At 47.1% G+C, this 17,315-nt stretch overlaps 1 protein-coding gene across 1 annotated transcript in view; it reads left to right on the top strand.

Moving 5' to 3' along the window:
- The first annotated feature begins 6,313 nt into the window (after positions 1-6,313).
- SLC67A1 (solute carrier family 67 member 1) overlaps positions 6,314-17,315 on the top strand; it is a 40,992-nt gene continuing 29,990 nt past the window's right edge. The window contains exons 1-4 of the mRNA XM_010225740.2: positions 6,314-6,487; positions 7,385-7,482; positions 9,491-9,636; positions 9,969-10,101. Coding sequence (XP_010224042.2) covers positions 6,314-6,487; positions 7,385-7,482; positions 9,491-9,636; positions 9,969-10,101 — 551 coding nt within the window. The remainder of the gene's footprint in view (positions 6,488-7,384; positions 7,483-9,490; positions 9,637-9,968; positions 10,102-17,315) is intronic.

Below are 17,315 nucleotides of genomic sequence, written 5' to 3' on the forward strand. Positions count from 1 at the left end.
TGCGCCGCTCGGGGCGACCTCGCCGGCGGTGCCGGGATGGGCAGGCCCGTGCCAGCCGCGGCGGAGAGACCTGCCGCCACCGCCGCGGCCTGCGCCAGCGCCTGCCCGCGCGGGCCGAGCGCCAGGCCCAGCGCGCCCCGGCCGCCCGCCCGCAGGAAGCGCCAAGGGAAGGGCCACCTCCGGCACCGCCGGAGCCGCGGGGGCCCTTCGGGGCCACTGAGCCCCCCTGCTGAGGGGCTTGGAGGGTTTTGGGGGGTTTGGGGGTTGTAGAGGGTCTGGGCTGCCAGAGGCCCGCAGGTGATGTCTCACATGCGTGGGGCAAGAGTGCCCTCTAATGTTGGCCGTGGCTGCGGGCCGGGCAGCCTGAGAACGGGAGATTTGCAATAAAATTTGCTGAATGGTAAGGGTTCCAGCACGCGTTCCTGAAGCTCGTGTCCGTCTGCGGATGGCGGATCTTCTCGCGTCTCGGAGGCCCAGGGCTGTGGCAGCATTGGGATACAACTCCCATGGATGTCTGCATGCTGCCCGGAGATGTTGTGCACTCTTAGATGCAGCGCGGGAGGTGCGTTGCTTTATTCCCTCAGAATTAGGGTCCAAGAGCAGCTTTGCAGCAGCAGAGCCTGGTCCCATCTTTCTGCCTGCTCCCGAGGCTGCTCCCCTCCACAGGGGCAGGAAGCAGAGCAGGACCACGCTGTGGGATCCAGCTCCTCCTTCCCTCCTTCTCCAAGTTGGAAAACCCTGGGGCTTGCCCCCCGCTGCCCTGGGTTGCCGCAATGGGCTGCGGAGATACACAGTGACGCAGCCAGGTGAGATAATTCCTGCTCCCTCCCCACCTCCTGGCCTCTTGTTTCTGCTCTTTAATTAATTTATATTCTTGCCCGCAGCTTCAAGTTGGCTTTCAGCATGGTGGATTTCTGAAGGCGTCTCACTAAAATTGTATCTGCTCTTAATCTTGGAAAGCAATTGTTTTGTAATCTCCTGGCTAGAGCCACAGCATTAATTTTACTGCAAGTGCCATATGAGGACCCAACGTGACATGGTCCAAGGAGCTCCCTCGGGGGACCCCGATGCTAAGGGACAAGCCATGCTAAGGGAGTTGGATTAAACAATTCAAGTTTAAATACTACAGCAAAATTCCCAGTGCGATGGGAGTAGGATTTTCATCTGAGAGCCAAATAATCCAGATTTAGCAGCCCTTCTCAAAGTACCAATGAATCAGGTGGGTGCAGGTGTTTGCATGTTCAAATACAAAACAGGTGAAATCATTTTAGCTAGTGGTGTCCAGGTGTTAGTCTGTTGTAATCTGGAAGTGATTCAGTTGGGAAAGTATATCTGGAGGTGCTACGTTTATGGGGTTTGACTGGTTTCTAGATCGAATGTGCTTGCCTTTTCTAGGGGGAGAGCGTGGTTCCCTTAGCTGCCAGCATTCAATTTTGATCTAGGCTTTTCTTCTATGTGCAATGTTGCTGCTAAACAAGGTTTTTCTCTTTGCTGCTGTTGGAGGCTAGACCTGGAGAGCAGAAGTGAATGGTGCTGCAGAGACACTGGTCAGCAAGGTTGGAGAGGTGTGTGAAGTGGGGCTTCCTCAGGAAATATTTCAGGTAATGGACTATGCTGGTAGGTGGCTTCTGAACTTTTCCACTTCTTATCTTAGAGCCCTTCTGTATTATAGAAGAAAATGTCTGCTTAACTTAGCTAAAATGTCATGAAAAATAAGGTAAATTGTGACAGCTGCTCGAAGGTAGAAATACTGGCCTAGGCTGTGCTGGATCTTTACTGAGTTTACATTAAAAAGTGTCTCAACCCCCTGGGAAGTTTCTGCTACTTCCCTGGACAGTCTGCAGTGGGTTCCACGCTGCAGTCTTGCTCCTGAAGCACCCCGGAGTAGCTCTAGCCCTGGCAAAATAAGTTTAATTGCATTTTTTGTCTCATATAGCTACAGCCTGCGTTGCTGATGATGTAAGTCCGGTTGGCAGAGCAAATATGCCTAAGGTCTGGTCTGAGGAGCTTTAAAAGCTTCTCTGACAGCACTGCCAACTCGAATATTTGCTCCGACTGTATACTGATCCCCTGCAAGACTTCAGCTGAAATAAAGTGGTATTTGCATAGAGAGAGAAAAATACAGATGTCGGACAGGGCTTTGTAAGGCGCTCGAATCCCAAATATGCCTAAAGATGTCCAGCTTTCCCCAGCTGCTTCCCAACCTGCCAGGAACCTGCCCTGTGTAAAAATAATAGTAATAACAATGTTATAAATGTACTTTGTACAGCCCAGATTGCTCACAATTCTCATATAAATTATAGTGGCTTCAGCGCTATTTAAATGATAAACAGCTTTTGCATTCCAGGCGTTGCTGCGATTCCAGGAGGTGGCTGTGTCGCACCACTCGAATGAAATATTGCACGCTGGAGGATAGCACGAGGCTGTATTTGTGTGTGCGCGCATCAGTTTCTGTCACATCCAGCGTATTCTGGGGCTTGTGAACCTCAGGTTTTTGGTGCTCTGGGTGTGCCCTGGAGCAGGGCTTCCTCCCTGGCCTGACAACAAACCTCTGCAGCTTGGGCATCACAGCTCTGCCCAGTGCCTCTACTGGAAGAGATTTCCAAATCCCTCTCCAAAGTGGTTTTCCTCACAGAGATTTGTGAGGCTGTAGCCTGCATGTGAATGTCCGGTTGAGGCATCCTCGAACGTGCCAGCGCAGCCGTTGTGCTGAAGCTCATCCCTCTCAACCCTTCCCAAGGTTTTCCTTCTTGCAGGAGAGCAATTCCTGTGGCCGGGCTGAAGTGAAGCCCTGGGAAGGCACAACAGTGTGTGCCCCAGGGAGGTCATGCTGAAGCCAGGGAGACTGGGTAGGAAGAAATGAGCTATTTCATGTTATTCTTGGTGCAACTCTACTGAATTCAGGCCATGGTATTTTTCCCAAACCCACAGTCTCTACCCTGTTTTGCATATTTTGATGTCAAGTTCTAGCATTCAGAAATGTTCTCTTCTGGTTTAATTTATCCCAAATATTAGAAAGGAGAAACTGTCCTGTGGTTAAGCAGCTGCACTGGAGTCCATTAGATGATCCAGGCTGATGCCAGGCTCTTCCTCTGGCTTCCTCCCTGATTTGAGGCAAGTCATCAAGTCCTGCCTGTTTGTATCCTTCTTAAAAAACGAGGAGGATCTGCTTCATTTCCCTTGTCTGAATATCCAGCTTTTATTGTGTTTGTGGGGCACCAAATGGGGCCTCAATATTAGATGGAGATCTTGAGCTTTACCATTAAAAAGTTAATAACAACCAGCCATTTTTCAGATAAAATGTGATTTGCAGTTTAATATGCTAAGTAACAAAAAAAAATTACCAAAAGAATGAACAATAGTCTTTCCATTTCACAAAATAATTTGCCAAGCAGAATGAGCATACCGGCATTTTTATAAAAACAAATTATAAATAATTGCTTTTTGCAATTTAATACGCACATAGAAAGAGCCAAAAGAGTTCTGCAGCCACTGGGAATCTGATTTCATTGCCGATTTGGAGTGTCTCTGTAGTTTTTATGAAAATCCCTGAAGACTATGTTATTTTGTAAACTCAACATGCCTCTCTCTTCTTTTTCAGTCCATGTGGATTCTTTTTCCATTCATTAGCAAGCAGCCTTTTTTTTTCTCTCTAAACACAATTAGACAAAAGAATAAATCAGTCAACAAACATGGGACATAATTTTGGCAATAGCAGCCTGTATATGCTCTTATTTGCTTAACCATATAAATCTTTCACCAGACTACAAATGAGGCCATTTCACTGGATGTTGGGGCAGGGGGAGGGGAGGGAGTTTGCTTTAAGCCTTGAGTAAGGAGAGCCTAGTAAGTCTTTACACTTTTTAATATTCTCAGGTTTCCCACTCTGTTTTTTTCCAGAAATCACCAGATAAGCAGACCTTAATAAAGATATACCAGGGAAGGCAACTGTAAATACTCCCAAAATGTTCAGAGTAAGTGTCAGGACTTAATGTGTAAGCTAATTGTCTGATAGGCAGTTTAATTGCGGGACATTTATCTCCTCGCTTGCTTTTGCCATGGTCCTCTAGATTATCAGTCTTTTAAAACTTATTTATCCTACTCAAGAGAATGCATTTCCTATGTGCCATGACTGACTGATTCCTCCCATTTTTTACATTAACTTTTTAAAGTATGGCTCATCAGTGACTGAGTGCTACCAGGGATGTATTTTTAATTGATGCAGAAGGTGCCTTTAGGTAAAATGCAAAGCAAGCCCATGCTGACCATCACTATGATACATTTCACTCCACAGCTGCAGGTCAAGTGGGATCTAGCTGGATGTGTCATTGGCCACAACAGTGGTGTGCAGTAGCCTTTTCCTGGTGGTTTGTGTCCCTACCACAATGCAGCTGGCTTTGGCACCAGTTTTAGGCCTCCACTTCTCAGTATTTTATCTTTGCCCTAAAAAACCTGGAAATTAGAACTATCATTTTATTCCAAGTCCTCTGCCAATGCCAATAAAAAGGAGGTGAGCCTTGCTGGAAGCACAGGAAAGGATTGCTGTAGACAGTTCTGTCATTAACTTTACCTTTGTTTGATGTTAATGATTTGTACACAGTGCAAACTGAGAAGTTTTTGTGGAGAATTGCAGAAAATCCAAAATGCAAAAAAATTAATAAGATTAATTGTTCTACACTTAGGTGATCTACATGGTGAGCACTGACCCTTTGTTAAACCAGGATATTCTCAAGGCACCTTCCTCGAGTAACCTCTAAGCTGTGGTGAGTGAGATCACTAGCTCGATGTAGCGTGAGTCATTTGCTTCGTAAAGTTCCTTTTAGCTACTCATGCTCTTAATAAGTTCATGAAAGATTGCAGCTACTAGTGATATGATACCAACACCTGGTGAAAGGGTGAACCTTCAACCTTCTCCTCACTTGCTGGGAGGCAGAGCCTGATAGGCCTCGTCGAATCAGGAGGCTCTGCAGTAATGGGTGTTGCACACATGCCATAAAACGATGCTCCTTACCCCAGAGATCTCATAGCAACCTCTCCCTGTGTTTGATTAAAACTTGGGTGATAAGGCAAACCGCGTACTGGGCCACTTGAGGAGGAGCGTGGCCAGCTGGTCCTGGGAAGTTCTTCTCCTCTGCTTCAGTGCTGGTGATGCTGCCTCAGTGTTGGGCCCCCCAGCTCAAGAGGGCTATGGACAAACCTGAGGGGACCCTGTGTAGGGCAGTGAAGATGGTCAAGAGCACATGTACATGAGGGAAGCAGAGGTTCTTCTTGGCGATAGCCCATATCACAAGAGACTTCATGCCCAGGTACTTAGCTGGCCAGTCTCCTTCTTGGGAGATGTTCAGAGCTTGTCTAGAAAAAATATCATTGCCAAGCTGATGTGTTGCTGATAATCTTGCTCAAGAAGGAGGTTGCCTGAGATATCTCCAGAGGTCCCTCCCCACCAGCAGTCCTGTGGACCTGTGAAGTCTGTGAGCTGAAATCTGGTTTTGTTTCCTCTTTAAAAAAAAAAAAAAAAGCTCAACCAAATGTCCAGACTTCAACAAGTAAACAAACAGAGCCCCAAGCAAACAAAACCCAAGAAAACAAATGAGTTTTGTTTGTTTTAGTTCCCCAGTTTGTATCCAGCCTAGTTTGTGAGATTGTACCAGTGTTTTGGCTTTGGCTAGCAGTCTGTGATCTGAGTGGAGACACATGTAAGCATTTGCTAGCTTAGGCTCTCTATAAATTTGCAGCATCTGGCAAGGAGTGGGTGGGGAAGGATCAACTAAAGATCCTGGCTAGAGTACATGTAACTGCATCTAAGGCCTAGGGTTGGTTTAGTATGTGCATAAATCTATTACAGGTAGTGTGAGGACTTGGAGACAGTTAAGTCTTATTTCACACCTTCAAAACTAAAAGTGCTTTTCGTGAAGAATCAGAATATTTGTCTCCTGTGAGCCACCAGTAACAAAGAAGTGAAGGAGTTAAGGAGCTGTGTTCACGTGATCTTGCTTGGAGCAAAGTTCAATGTCGGCCCTACGGGGATCCTCAGGCTGGTCTTTACTGCGATGGTCCTTGGAGCTAGCAGCTCGCCTGGGACAAGGCTGAGGAACCAGGTCCCTGGTTCAGTGCGCGGTCGCCTGTGATCCTGTCTGACAAGTAATCAAGGGGGAAAGAAACAATAATCCCTGGCATGCTGACTCAGCACGTTTTCCACTGCTAAGCTTTGAACAGTAAACACCGCTCGGCACTTCCCCGGCGCGAGGCGTTGCCGGCCCCGCTACAGACCCACACGGTCTCCTGGCCTGGGTGGCCGGTGGCGAGCTGCACCATGAGCACTGCGGGAGAGCCCGCCAGCCCGGGGGCTCAGCGGGGAGCAGCGTGGGCCAAGAGCGAGAATGAGGAGCGGCTGGAGGAGGGCGCCAAGCGGCGAGTGATCCTTGTCACCTACGTGGTTGCAATGCTAGACCTCATCTTCTTGTTCATGCAGTTTGGAGTCATGCCGGTGAGTATGGTTTGCCTGGCTTTGCTACAACTGTGGTGTTTCCTGAGTGACTCTCTTCAGAGCAAGTGTGTGCAAGCAGTAAAAAAAAATGGGTTATCACTGGCGTTGCAGGTGTACCTAGAGTCCTTTTGGGGCTGCAGGCCCCTGGGAGGCTCTGCATGGGTGTAGTTTGTGCCTCTCTGCTCCCCTGACTAATGGGAAGCTCTGGTAGGTGAGCTCTGCAGACGTCATGCAGGGGCCTGCAGCTGAACCCGAGGTGAGGTGTGAGTGCACCTTGAGCACCTGGGAGGTGCTCGATGTGGCAGGGCTGAGCAGAGAGCAAGGTGGAGGATGGGCAGCCAAAGCAAAGCATCAATATCTTTTGCATCTTCCTCCCTACCAAAGCCAATGGTCCAAACGCAGGTTGTTGGGAGGCAGTAGCAGCAAATGCAGATATGGAGGCTACCTCTGTAGGTGCCCTGTATTTTGTGCATTTCCCCTTTTTTTCCCCTTACACAAGCACCCAAAGCAAGCAGTAGGTGAGACCACCCAGAGCAGACTTACTCTTGGCATTGTCCAAGGGCCAGTCCCAGGCTGCTTAAATTGAGTAATCGAAGCTAAGGGAGGCAAGTGGCTTTGGAAAGCGCATCTTCGTCTACTGGATTCCTGCACTTGGCCCAGCAGGACCGAGCAGAGCTGGGAAAGCTTCTGGACATGGGTGCAGGGCACCCATCAGGAAGGCGGGCTGGTTTGGGGACACCTCTGTGTCAGTTTAAACTGTGTGTGCTGTGAGTCGAAGGAAGCGAGTGATTAGACTGTAGTCCTCTGTGCAAACATTAAGCTCTTTATTCAGAAATATAACATATTTCATTTCCCAGTCCTAACTTTTTTTTTTTGTTTTCTTTCCTTTGTTTTTAGTACTTGGCAAAGAGCCTAGGTTTGGACTCGGTTGGGTTTGGCTACCTCCAGACAACCTTCGGTGTCCTTCAGCTCGTGGGAGGTCCCATTTTTGGAAGGTGAGTGAGAACGATTCTCATGATCCTTTTCATTGCTGAAAAAAGCCAGGCATTCTTATATTTTAATAAAAATGCTTTATTTGTCATTCATGCTCCTGATGAAATGTTTGAAGATTTCACAAATGGACAAGGGGAAAATAAATACTGTAATTACAGATACTGCAGCATAGAAGCAGCCTTTATGTTAGCTTAGCTACACTTTAGTGACAAATATTTAAGTGTAACAATATACTCAGGTCCTTAGAGCTTGAGTTCTGATGGTTTAATCTCGCAGACACTTTATAGCTGTGTGTAAGCTTAGAAATGTTGTGTGACTGTGAGACCTTTACGAAAGAGAGCATTTATTAACATTAAGTAGAGCTATTGGTAAAAAGAATGAGGATCATGATATTTCTACAGCTGAACCTTGCCTCGTCAAGGTCCATGTGGTTAAACACAAAGCTAGAATTTCTTCAAGTTTTGTATGAATATTAGGGAGTGCTGTATCTACAAGCTCATCTCCAGAAATGTAGATTTAGGCCGTAGGCTCCAGGGGATCCTCTGGCATGCAGAGCATAGCACTTTGGGGACCTGATCTCCCAAAGCCTTTAGGTGATACCAAAAAACACGTTTTTTAATTGATAACTGTAACTATAAAAATTTCTTCAGAATATCTTGGAAGAAAATTTATTCCTAATTTCAATAATTTAGATGGTGTAGGTCACCCACTTTGATTTTTCTGTCATACAGAATTGTAGAGTAGTATTTCCATTCTGGGCCCAATTTCAGTACTATCTGAAATCCTGTGTTTTATTCCATGAATGTTATTCCCTAATGCCCTTAAGCGATACTAGATGAGAACGGAGAAATGATGTACAGAAATCCACTTAGGACTGAAGTTATGTATTGCCATATAGATACCAACCGTTGCAATGTAGAGATGAAAAGGCTTTTCCTAGATTTGCAAACGTTTTGTTCTCTGCACAGATTTGAAAGAAAGCAATAAGCAATGGAAATGTGGAAGTAACTTACGTCAGTTTTTCTTATTCATCTCCACTGACGTTACTTAACAGCCGTGAGAAGATGACGCGCTGAAATTACTCTTTAGAACAAAATTAAAAGAGCCCCAAGCTATCTAGTGAATCAAGGTCCTTAGGTTACGAACAGCCAACATAAACTTCCATGGCTCTGATGTAAACAGCAAAGCTTTGACCCGTTTCTCTTCCTCAACACAAACCCCTTGCGTTACTTGTGCTTGAATTTGTTTGTAGACTTGTCATCTATGCAAGGTACCATTTATCTGCTAACTGCAATATAAAATGTTAATAAAATGAAGAAAGGAGGAATTGGAGTGAAAAGCTTTTCTAGGGTCTATCTTATGGTAATCTTAGGCCCAGCTGCTAAGGCAGTTTCTGTGGTGCTCTTGGATTTTGTCCAAATTAGCATTTTAAAATTTCCTGTAAAGCCGATGCATTTAAACCAGGGAGTTGAACAAAACCCAAATCAAAAACAAAGCCTGATTTGGCTGTTTCTTTTTTCCTGCATCAAAGGGAAGCAAATTTGAACCACTATTGCAAAGTCTGTGTTGACCCTAAACATAAAACTTTCTCTTTATTTTCTTTAATTGAAACCAAGAGCAGTTATTCTGAACGTGCTCTGGAAAGGAATTGGAATAATTTCCATCACCATTGGACCTGAGCAGAAACATTAGCTAGCTTGATTCCTTAGTCTGAAACAATGCTAAGTAAAATTTGAGGACAATAGGCTCAGTGAAGTTGTAATATTTAATGAGTTTCTTGCACTTCAGCTGCTCTACCTGCCTCAGATAAAACACATTTATTTGTTCAAAGATCAGCAGAAGCAATTCAAACAAGAACAGTGAAGTGCTCGTGCTAACGAGTGGTTTGGACGTCAGCTGCGCAGTGATAGCTGCTGTGATAAATCTGTGTGGCTCAGGTAGTTGTGCATTGGACTTAAAATACCCTATGTAGTCTCACTGCTGAAAAACCTTGCTCACTTTCTATACCAGATTTGCTGACCAGTTTGGTGCCCGAGCTGCCTTGATACTCTCCTGTGCGTCCGCAAGTGCCTTCTTCCTGCTGGCATCCATCACCACCAGCATCCCTCTCCTCTACCTCTCCCGGCTGCCCATGGTGTTCATGCATGTGATGCCAGGTAAGGTTGGCAAGCCTGAGGGGCTTCCAAAATTGCTGTTATTGCCCAACTCAGCTCTTCTTGCTCACCTTGCCCAGAAGCAACAGCCCCAGCAGCAAGAAGTAAGAGGAACATGTTGGTGGCTACCAAGGTTTGAGCAGTGAGAGCATTAGACAGCACGTATTTTGGCTAGAGAAAGAAACACTTGTCATAATTCCCATCACCTAAAAACACAGAATCGTAGAATCATTATGGTTGCAAAGACCTTGAAGATCATCAAGCCCAACCGCAAACCCACTTAACACTCCTTGGCTTCTGTGGTGCGTGTTTTCACTGTATGTTTTACCTTGCAGGTGCTCAGAAGGTTATTACAGATCTGACTACTCCTTCTGAACGTGCCGGTGCATTGGGGAGGTTGGGCCTTTGCTTCGGAATAGGAATTATCCTCGGTTCTGCACTGGGAGGCATCCTCTCCACCAAATTCGGGTGCGTGATTGAGTTGTCTGGTGTTGGCCTCATTGCAACCACTGAGGGAAGTGTTTCAGAGTAGAGTGTTTTGTTTTGTTTTCCCCTGCTTTTGATGATACCTTATTCTTCGAATGAAGTCTTAAACTGAGAGATGTATCCTTGTGCTGAAGTGGGACCTGGTAAAATATAGAGTGTCCAAATGATTTCTCTAGCTTCCGCTAGGAGATTTATGGTGTTTTTAGCAGAAGGAGTCAACAGGGCAAAGAACATTCCCAAAATGGCTCCTTACACCTCCTTACAATGGCTATTACTGCAGCCAACCTGATGTTCTGATGTGCCAGAAGGAGAGGAAGAGTTGGTAACATTATAACAGTGTTGGACTTGTCTATAGACTCTTTTTTGCTCTGTTGGTGAAGGATCATACTAGAATTTAGTATTTTTTCATAATGCTAAAAAGAACTACTTGCGTTGTTATTAAGGAAAACGAGTGCACACTTCTGCCCAAGTTCCCTACCACATATCTGCTGTTTAGAAATGGTCTTGCATGGCTGAGAATTGGGAATCTCAGGCAATGCAAAGCCCGTGCAAAAATCGGAGTGCTTGGAGGGATGCTCAGTACAGCTCAAGAGCTGAGGAAAGAGGAAAGCAAGCTTGGGACCGTGGGGGCAGAAATGAGGGGGTTGAGCTCTGCCAAAGCAAGGGCTGGGGACTGCGGCATGCGTCTATGAGCAGTGCCTTTACCACCTGCAGCATGTCGCAGTGGGCTGCTCTCACTTCCAATGTGCTACAGAGGAAAAGAAATTCACAATTTGAAGCGTTTATTTTGCTCTGCTTTTATTTTCTTTTCTTTCTTTTTAAATGGACTTTGCTCCCGCAAATTGAGATTAGCATAGAAATTGCATCTCTTCCAACACTGGTGAGCATTACAGTGTTTCTGTAGGACAGAGTAGAGGCTAAAGATAATGAGGGGAATCTCTGGATTTCTGGAGTTTCGCTCCTCCCAGAGGAAATTGGTGTCCCGGCTCCGTTTTTGTGCCCACTAGATGTCCCCATAGGTCTGCCTGAAGCGCCCAGCGCGGTGTCCTGGCTTGCTTGCTCGCCTGGTGAGCTCGGGTTATGCCTTGTGTACCGGCTTTCAGCAACTTCAGGAAGCTTGACGAAATATCCCTGGTTCCAGCAGCTTCACCTGACTTCGGTTTATGATCCTTTTCCTTTTTCACGTGTGCAATTAAAACTGGGTTTGTAAATAGTATCAATTTGGAAGCTTTTATGGATGCTGCTGCTCCGGTGTGTCCGGGCAACTGTTACTTTTCATCTCCTACAATAGCTGCTTCCCTTAAGCACACGGCAACTGGCTGAAGGTCAAGATTACCCTTGGCTTAATCCTTGGTTATGTGCCTGTTTTTAGACAACTGCATTGCCATTTTGCCAAAGGATGAGGTGTTTACTTTCTGGCTTGCTGTGGGTAGGATGATGGCCAGGCAGGCTTGCACCCACCGAAGATGAAGCACAAGCCACTTAACACAATCCATAGGGGGGACTTGGGGAGGGAGTTCTGTTATCAATCGATTAGATTATACCGAAGGTTCCTGCTCCCTGTATAACTTCCTGGAAAAACATTGGAAAAATGCTGGAAGGAGGATTTAGTGTTTGGTTGTAGACTCTTGTGTCGATGCTGTGGGTTAAGGGTGAAAGCTTAAGGCTGGGATCCTTTCTTAAAAGTGGAAAGGCAAGCATGGGTAACCAAACTACAAAGGCTTCCTCCTTTCTTCTGGGGCCCTGATTAATTGCACTTGGCTGCTTTCCCCTTCTTTCTTTCTCCCTTTCCACCCGGGACACGCAGGCGCTTTTGCTGCGTGACCCAAGGTCTGTTTGCTTTCTACGCACAGGGAGAGGTTGCTTCATTTTAGTGACTCAGCTGTAGGCTTCAATCTCTTGGAGCAATTATTCGTTTGAACTTGGGGTTTTCCTGGCCAACCCCCTTTGGTCTTTTATGTAACATTATTACAGCAGGGTTTGGGGATGGTTTTTTCTTTCTTTTTCTTTTGGCTGTGCTATTATCCCCCTTCCTCAAGGGGAGAAGAAAGAGTTTGTTTGCCTGAAGTAGGGAATTACACTTTTTATTTATTTTTTTTTTTCGCCCCCTTCAATAAACCATTTGAGCAATGTCCTCTGGCAGGGAATTTCTCAGGCAGCGGAATGGGAAGACTGTGGGCGTTCGGAGGGCTGGGCTGGAGCAGGGCGCGGGGCAAAGGGTAGCGTTCCCTTTCCGCACAAAGCCAGGCATTCTGTGTCCGGGAAGCGCTGCTGCCCCCTTCCAGCTCCGTCCCCGCGTTCCTCGGCCGGGAATGGCATCGATGAGCCAAGCGGCGGGCTCGGTGACGCCAGCACAGGCCTCCCTTTGTCCTCCCATCCGGCAGCCTCGCAGGGCAACGTGGTGTCCATCTGTCCGGGAGCTGCTGCGGGGGTGGCCGTGTCCATCACGTGCTCCACGATGGCGTTGGTGGGGAGGGGAGGACACGCTGTTTGTCATGAAGCCATCGGATTAGGGAAGGGGAGCAGGAGCGCCAGGAGCCAAATCAACTCTCTTTTCTGTGGCACTTGGTTGTGGCCTGAAAAAATAACAGGGTGAAGGAGATGGAAGCTATTTCTTTTTTCTTTCTTTCTTTTCTTTTTCTTTTTTTTTTTTTTTTTTAAGCCATGGTCCCCATGATTATGTCTGCAGGTCTGTGTGGTGTCCCCCATCCCTGCACAGCTTGTTGCAGCAAACCTTGGGTCAGTGCCAGTCTGTTTCTCTCCTCCATCCCCAAGCTCTGAGCTTTTCAGCTCTGCTGACTTGTGTAACCTAGTCTTGAACCCCAGGAGTGCCTTGGCAGGTGTTGGGTGGAGTTCATCCTCATCTTGGGCATCTGCTCCATAGACAACAGCGCCTAGCTGTGCTGTTCAGGCTGTGCATGGTTAATGCAGAGGTAAGGGCTCCTCTGCAGCATGATGCATCTCCTGAAACGTATCTAATATAGCTTTTGGGGGCTATCTGCTTCTTCAAGTTCATTTATCTCTCTGACTGCAGAGGACCTCAGCTAAGAGTGGTCAGGGCATTGGTCACTGCTTCCCTGGGGTTCCTCTGGGGTTCAGTGTAAAAAATTTCACTCTTTACACCCCCATGTGAGAGGCCTTTGCTACTTAAGTTCTGCTGGAAGCCTGAGCCCTGGCAGTCCAGGGCGCTGATCCCATGTTCTCAGCTGAACTCCTGGCATGTGTTGCGCCATGTAAGTGCATGATGTCATCAGGACTCAAGTGCTGAGCCAGAGTTTACCCGAAGCGTGTGGCCATCATGGGGCAGGCAGGTCCACAGCAGGCTCCTCGGCTCACCCTTCCTGCCTAAGACCTCTGGCTGGGAAAAAGACCTGAGCTCCCACCTCTTCTAGGTCATCAATTCTAGAGTTGGGTCCACCGGCTCCCTCTTGTTGACCCACTTCAAGACCACACTGTGTGTGTGAAGGTGGCCTCAGTCAGTCTTTGTAGACCAAAATTAGGCGTTTTCTCCCCTCCTCTCCCAAACCACTCTCCAAATGCTCCTCTCTGGTCAATTGCCCATAGGTGGGGCCCTTTCCCAAGAGAGACAGAGCTGCAGGTCCCTGCTGCAGCTCAAGCCTCAGGGCAGCTAGAGGCACCTGCTCAGTGGCTTCCCCCCATGCCACTGCAGGCCCGGGGGGACCCATCACAGAGCTATGGGGGCTGCTCTGGGGCTTCTTCCCTCACAGGAGCTGCTCCTCGGCCTTCTGGTTCTCCAGTGATTTCTGTTGGAGAAGGAATGCTAGGAAATAACCGGGAGGGTGGAAATTATTTGGGGAGTCAGACTAGATCTCTAGAGGTCCCCTCCAACCTCAACCATTCTGCATGTGATTATGAAAGGGGTAAAGAGCCAACGAGCTCCCTGAGCTTTGCCCACTTTCCATCTGGGCCCTCGGCGAGGTGAACGGTGGTGGGCGAGCGTGTGTCTCCCCATGAGCAAAGCCAGTGCTTTGAAAGCTACTTCTGCTACGAAGTACTAAGTTCAAAAACAAACCAAGGAAAAAACCCAAAATTTTATGGAAAGGCCCAGAGCTCTTTGGTCTGGTCTTCCTGGCAGAAGCAGCATGGGGGAGCCATCCTTGGCCCGCACAGTGCAGGTTGCACAATAATCCAGTGTCTGCGTATGACTCACTAGCGCTTCATCTGCTCTTCCCACTCCGGGAATATTTTGTGACCGGACAGCAACTCCAGCTATGTCCCTGGGGACCAAAACCAGGGGAAATACTGTTTCTTTGTTAATACAGAATAGAAAGCACAGAATCGTCTGTGGTTAAGCGCGTGAGCTGGGATTTGGGACTTGGCCGTGGTTTTCCTGTGATCCAAGTCGTCTCATCCCCCTGCACTTTTGTTCCTTGTGCATGGGAAGGGCTAGTGAGGCATTTTTTCCCATCCATCCCTCCTCCCATCTGTCCATGCTATCACTGTCCCAAGTACACCAGCTTTGGGATGCAGCCTGTCACAAGGTGTGTGCATGCAAATGCCCATTGCCTCAGGGCAACATATCCAGTTTTTCCTGGGCTTAGCCTCTTTTTCTGCCTCTGGCGTCCTAAGCAGATAGAAGGCTTGTGAGCACAGCTTGTGCCTATTTGTCAAGGTGGGGGGGAGTGGTTCTGATTTTTTTTAATTTTATTTTTTATCAGAAGCAGATGTTCATATTTTGCTGTTTCAGAACAGCAGCAGGGAGGAGCAAGGTGAGGCAGCCATGCGGGTCAGTGGGTTGGGGGCAGCTGCCCAAAGAAGGGGGCTGAGCTGCAGAGAGCTTTGCCTTGCAGGAGGTGCCGGTGGCAGCGTGGGTGCAGGAGCGTTACCCTTGGTCATGCAAGCACATGACCAGGTGCTCTCTCCTGTAGATTAAACGGGTCATGCTTGCATTTAATTTTGATCTGCTCCTGCATAAGCCCAGCCTTGTGGTGGGAGTTTGGTGAGCTCGGGGCAGGAAGGATGTGGTTCTTGCGTGGGAAGGAATATCAGACGAGGTAGAGAGGAAGGACTGGGATGAATGGGAATGTGCAGCTTTGTGGGCATGTGGAAAGTGGATTGGGAAGGAGAAGGACTTCGGGGAAGTGGCCTCTGGCTAGAGGATCTGGGTTTAGCGCTTTTAGATTTACTGGAGCCTCTGGAGCAACAAAATCGGTGCGTCAAGGTGGCTGGCTGGAAGGAAATAGGGCAGAATTTCCAAAAGGGGTGCAGTAGGGATCACAGCAGTTGCCCAGGCCATCAGTGTGCCTGCTGGATGAGAGCAGCTTCTTGCTGCAGGTCACCTGGCATCTCATGGACATTGTAAAAAGCCCTATGGGCCCTCATGCCATTTTGGGTATAGCTGAAGGCACAGACATGCATGGACACAAAATGGGGCAGCTGGCAGGATTGAAGGGAGCAGTGGGATCATGATGGCACCTTGAGGCCACCTGCTTTCATGCAGCTCCCACGGCATGGCCCATCTCCCTGAAACCTTTATCCATCAGCTTGGAAGGAGCACAGTGGCATGCCTCGTCGTTGGTGGCTCTGACTGACTCTCGCTTTGGAGGCGTTTTGGGCATCCTGAGAGGGAAACGGGTGCTACATGTTCACTGCATGAATTTGTCTTGCTTTACCAGCTCGCAAGGTGCTCTGCTCTCCAACTGTCCCCTGAAAGAGGGGAGCAGTGATTGGGCTCTTCAGAAACAGCTGTGGTCTTTTTAGGCTGCCCTTTGAGGATGGCTGACATGGTTTTTCAATGATAGGAATTCAGTACTTTGGGAAATCAGGCTTGTTTAAGGTAGTTTGAGTTCAAGGTCTAGTATCTCTGAATACTTTTGAGTATCTGAGGCAGCATCTGTTTTTGTTTGTTTGTTATTGCAGTTAGTATTGCTTCAGTTTTAATTTATTTTCCTTGGTGGAGAGGAGATGATATATCTAATCATTTGTGGGCTGCATGCAATATTAACTTTCTCAGTCTCGCTCAATATTCCTTTATTCCACGGTTACCCTAGGCTGAAACTTTTGGACTAATTACTCTTTGACAAAACTTCACTCCAAGTCCTTTTGAAATCTGCACCATCTCTACTTGCGTAAGATTTGATTCACTCCTGTTCTTACCCTAGGGTGTGTGATCTAAGACTTATTCGAGTCATTGGAAGTGTTTCCTTTGAATTTTGCTTTACATCAGGCTCTGGGTAAAGAAAATTGTAGAGGAAGGATGAAACATCCATAAATCTGGAAGAATATTCTGGGTGTTTTTTAAAGAACAAACAGAAATCCCCTTAGACCTACCACCTGGGAGACATTTGAAAAACACTTACAGGAGACCTGGGTCTTTAATATAGTGGTTGGCCTTTAAAAGGTGGCATTAAAAACACTTAATGGTTATTAAAGCTGAGAAAAGTAAAAGCCTCATGTTTCAGATTTTGCAGCCCACTTCCTACAGAAACTTGGAAAAGCTCTTTCCCAATACTGAACTGTATAACAGACTGTCTATATTCTAAATAGTTCACATTTCTCCCCAGTAAGAAATCTTTTTGGCTGTGTAGGCCCAGTGGATGTTAGACAGAGGATGGATCCATTTTGCTAGCCAGTATTTTCCAGTGTCATTCTGGATGTGTCCCAGTCTTCCAGGAATTACTTTTTCTTATAGAAAGAGACCCGATTTTAGATGGACCTGTTGAAGGTTAGAAAAGAAATTTTGAAATCCTTATTGAAGAACTCTTTTAAGGTAATTGAAGGAGTCTGCAAGAACATGTAATCTATTTACACAGCGGTGGTTAGTGACACCAGCCTCATGCCTCACACACCCACGTGCGTTTTCATTGCGTGCGATTACATGGTCGCGGGTAGCTAACTGCTTAGCTGTCAGCTGTCCACCCTTCCAAAAGTTGCATCAGTTTGGTTTCACCTTGGTGCAGTGTGGCAAGGGCATTTTTCAAAGGGAGTCTCCTGGCTCATGAGGGACTCTCGGAGCTTTTCCCATGTTTGTGTAAAGGGTAATTTATTTTGCTGTTTTTTTTTTTTTACTTTTTTTTTTTTTTTTTTTTTTTAACTGTTGCACTATTCACTGCAAGCAAATCCCCATTTGACCTTGCCCAGCTGCACAAGTTCAAGGTACGCGGTGCTCGTGAGAAGCCAGATGCCCGGGCACGTGCAACGGCAAAGGGAAGGCAATAACGAACCACAGTCACTAA

This window comes from Tinamus guttatus, unplaced genomic scaffold, assembly GCF_059628265.1.
Source record: "Tinamus guttatus ecotype Peru unplaced genomic scaffold, ASM5962826v1 Tinamus_guttatus_pri_ptg000240l, whole genome shotgun sequence".
NCBI lineage: Eukaryota > Metazoa > Chordata > Aves > Tinamiformes > Tinamidae > Tinamus > Tinamus guttatus.